This window comes from Rhinopithecus bieti, unplaced genomic scaffold (genome assembly GCF_001698545.2).
Source record: "Rhinopithecus bieti isolate Rb0 unplaced genomic scaffold, ASM169854v2 scaffold_5463, whole genome shotgun sequence".
Taxonomy (NCBI): Eukaryota; Metazoa; Chordata; class Mammalia; order Primates; family Cercopithecidae; genus Rhinopithecus; species Rhinopithecus bieti.
In genome coordinates this window covers 1905-5671 of record NW_016804698.1, presented here as the reverse complement: position 1 = coordinate 5671, position 3767 = coordinate 1905, and the positions used below count along the sequence as shown (strand labels likewise).

The 3767-nt window shown below is 49.2% G+C and overlaps 1 protein-coding gene across 1 annotated transcript; it reads left to right on the top strand.

Moving 5' to 3' along the window:
- Positions 1 to 525: 525 nt before the first annotated feature.
- LOC108528388 (pregnancy-specific beta-1-glycoprotein 8-like) lies at positions 526 to 3300 on the top strand. Its single transcript, XM_017870196.1, has 3 exons — positions 526 to 850; positions 2334 to 2612; positions 3008 to 3300. Exons 1-3 carry the CDS (start codon positions 526 to 528, stop codon positions 3298 to 3300), a joined length of 897 nt encoding a protein of 298 aa, XP_017725685.1.
- The last annotated feature ends 467 nt before the right edge of the window (positions 3301 to 3767 follow it).

The window sequence follows — 3767 nt, the reverse complement described above, 5'->3', positions numbered from 1 at the left end:
CACTCCCTGATGACTGAACTGACCTCCAGGCTTGACTCTGGTCTCCCCTGTGTTATTTCTGCTGAAGTACCCAGTCCCAGGCCAGGCTTCCCAGTACCCAAAGGGGTTAAGGACACTGGGAAGTTCCATTATCCATCTCTAGAATGCCCTTGGAAAGGGAAGCTGCAGAGAAAACATACCTTGGGGGGCAAAGTAAGACTGAAACTGAGAAGATTCCAGCACTGCATGCTCAAGGTGAGGATCACAAGGTGGGCCACACATGCAGTTGGAGAGGGAGGGACTCAGAGAGGCACCAGGGGCTGTGACTGCTGGTCCCATGTGTTTCCATAACATAATGCTGCTGCTCAATTCACACTTGAGAAAGAGTGTGCTTCTCCCACATACAGAAGGCAGCCTCACAATCTATGAGCCCTCAGATTGCTATGCATCTGTCTTGTAACACACACACCTTCCATGGGCTTTTAAGGACTTGGGTGGACTAGAAGTGGGAAATGCCATCTCTGATTGACAAATGTCTTTGGAGGAATGAAAGGTGCCACACAGGGCAATCTTCTCTCTGTTATCTGCACAGTGGAGACTCCCAAGCCCTCCATCAACAGCAGCAACTTAAGTCCCAGGGAGGCTACGGAGACTGTGATCTTATCCTGTGATCCTGACACTCAGGACGTAAGCTACCTGTGGTGGATAAATGGTCAGAGCCTCCCTATCAGTCGCAAGTTGCAGCTGTCTGAAAACAACAGGACCCTTGTTCTATCTGGTGTCACAAAGGATACTGCAGGACCCTATGAATGTGAAATGAAGAACCCAGTGAGTTCCAGCCGCAGTGACCCAGTCACCCTGAATCTCCTCTGTGAGTATCTTCTGTTCCTCTGTGAGCCAGGCTGCCATTCCAAACACAAATGGCCAGAGGCCTGGCCTCTCAGTCCCTCTCAGGTGCAAGTACAGAGAACTTTACCCCCGGACATCAAAGCTGGCCATGACTACTAAGAGTAGGCTTAGGCTTGATCTACAATGGGAGAGAAGAGGCTGCTCCAGTCATGGGAGACTCACGGTCCACAGATTATGATGGGAGAAACAGGTGAATGTCTCAAGCTGCAGATCAGTGAACACAGCAGGGATTTGGCTGGGACTTCAGTGTTGTGACTTAGCTCACAGGGTCACTGTGGCCCTTCCACAGACCAGGATTTTCCCTTCCCTTTGACAACATCACCTGTGACTTTATTCTCTTTGCTCCCGATATCCTGGATGCCTTCACCATTTCTTCTTCATATACCTATTACCATCCAGGGGAATTCTCCAAGCTCTCCTGCCTCACAGACTCTCACCCACTGGCAGAGCATTCTTGGCTGGTTGATGGCAAGTTCCAGAAATCAGCACAAGTGTTCTTTATCCCCCAAATCACCAAAATATATAGAGGGGTCTATGTCAGTTTCATCCATAGCTCAGTCACTGGTGGAACAAATCTCATAATCAAGAGGGTCATAGTCCCTGGTAAGTGGATCCCTGACGCATTGACAATATGTTTTCCAGTGAAGTCTATCTGGCTATCAGGGAAGAGCCACCTGCCCTCTGCAAAGGGAGAGGGAACATAAAAAACCCAGGACAGGGAATGTGTTTCTGCTCAAAAATGACCAGCTTTTGCCTGTCCCCTTCACTCTTTCTACTTCATTCCTTGCACTCTGTTCTATCTTTGGAGGTCACTGGCTCAAGTAAGTCATCATGAAACACCTGCAAAAAACTGCCCCACCTTGTGCCACCACAGCCTGATGACTGAACTGACCTCCAGGTTTGACTCTGGTCTCCCCTGTCTTCTTTCTGCTGAAACATCCAGTCCCAGGCCAGGCTGCTCAGTATCTTCAGGGTTTCAGGACAATGGGAAGTCCCATTATTACTCATCTCTAGAATGTCCTTGGAAACTGAAGCTGCAGAGAAATCACATCTAGGAGGGCAAAGTAGGATGGAATTTGGAAGGGGCTCAGCGGTTGCACATTCCAAGTAAGGAACCCAAGGTGAGCCAGTCAGTCAGCTGATTAGAGAGGCACTGGGAGGTGTAACAGGGGCTGTGGTTCCCACTGACGTGTCTGTCTGTGACCCAACACTGCTGTTCATTTTGCACTTGAGAAAGTCTGTGCTTCCCTAAGACGCAGCAGGTGGCCTCATAGTCTTTGAGCCATTAGATCATCATGAGTCTGTCTTGTGACACACGCACCAGCTATTGACTTTCAAGGGCTCGGGTAGGCTGAGTTGTGGGAGATGCCAACCGTGATTGAAGGATGCCTGTGGAGGAATCAAAGCTGCCACACAGGACAAACTTCTCTCTGTTATCCACACAGTGGAACTGCCTGAGCCCTACATCATCAGCAACAATTTCAACCCCATGGAGAATAAGAATGTTGTAGCCTTAACCTGTGAACCTAAGACTCAGGGCTACACCTATGTGGGGAGGGTAAATGGTCAGAGCCTCCCAGTCAGTCCCAGGCTAAAGCAACCCAGTAAAAACAGAATCCTCATTCTAACCAGTGTCACAAGAAATGGCACAGGACCCTATGAATGTGAAATACGGGACCGAGTTGGTAGCATCTGCAGTGACCCAGTCACCCTGGATGTCCTTTGTATTTTTAGTTCCTCTGTGGGCCAGGCCACCAGATAAAATCCAAACGACCAGAGATCAGGCATCTCTGTCTCTCTCAGGAACAAGTATGGACACTTTTATTTCTGGACACCCGAGATGACCAAGACTCCCTGCCCTGGGAAAATCTGGGTAGGCACAGCCTCAACCAACAATACAAGGGGAGGGGATGCTTTTGTCACGGGAGACTTGGCATCTACGGCCTGTGATGGGAGAAACAGGTGAATACCTCAGGCCTCGTCTCAATGAACACACAAGCGTTGGGCTGGGCCTTGAGGGTGTGTCTTGGCTCAGAGGGACACTGTGTCCCTTTAAGAGACCAGGAGCATCCCCTTCCCTTGGACGACTTCACCTGTGGCTTTATTCTCTTTACTCCAGATGGTCCAGACGTCCCCAGCATTTTCCCTTCACTCACCGATTACCAATCAGGAGAAAACCTCCACTTGTCCTGCTTCGCGGATTCTAACCCACCGGCAGAGTATACTTGGTCAATGCATGGGAAGTTTCTGAAATCAGGACAAGAGCTCTTTATCCCGCAAATTACTACAAAGCATACCGGGATCTATGGTTGCTTTGCTCGTAACTCAGCCACTGGCAGGGAACGTTCCACATTCAAGATGATCGTAGTCTCTGGTAAGTGGATCCCTGCATCACTGGCAATAGGGTTTTAGGTAGAGTCTATCTGGCTTTCACAGAAGAGCCTGAAAACATTTTTATTCCCAGCCTGTGTCCCATGAGCAGAAGCAAATCCTAAATTCTCCTCTCGAACCCTCCCAATTTGTCTCTACAGACTCTTTTCTCTTTGTTTTTCTGTTTTCTCATGGCTGACATTGTGTCCAGCCTGAGAAAGGTAGGGAGGGGACTTTGTCAGCCCTGAGCCCTATGTGGTGGAAGAGTCTTCATAGAGGGACAAGAAGGAGAGTCCTCAAGATCAAGTTGCTTCTTGCTGTCACCAACACATCCCTTTCTACCACGTCTTTGTTTTCTTTTACTTACTCCATGAGCTACAAGGAACATCTGAGGCTTTGAAATAAGCTCAATTTTTTCCCCCAAATGAGAGGAGGAAGCCCCTTGGATGAGAGAGGAGCAGCTCAGACTGCTGCCTGCTCTGCTCTGGGCTTCTCCAGTGACTGGCTCT

Excerpts from the sequence above, each read along its gene's own strand:
- LOC108528388 (XM_017870196.1), top strand. The coding sequence starts at position 526 with ATGAAAGGTGCCACACAGGGCAATCTTCTCTCTGTTATCTGCACAGTG. Across the intron at positions 851-2,333 it reads AGTCACCCTGAATCTCCTCT|TGGAACTGCCTGAGCCCTAC; the intron begins GTGAGTATCTTC and ends TTATCCACACAG. Across the intron at positions 2,613-3,007 it reads AGTCACCCTGGATGTCCTTT|ATGGTCCAGACGTCCCCAGC; the intron begins GTATTTTTAGTT and ends TCTTTACTCCAG.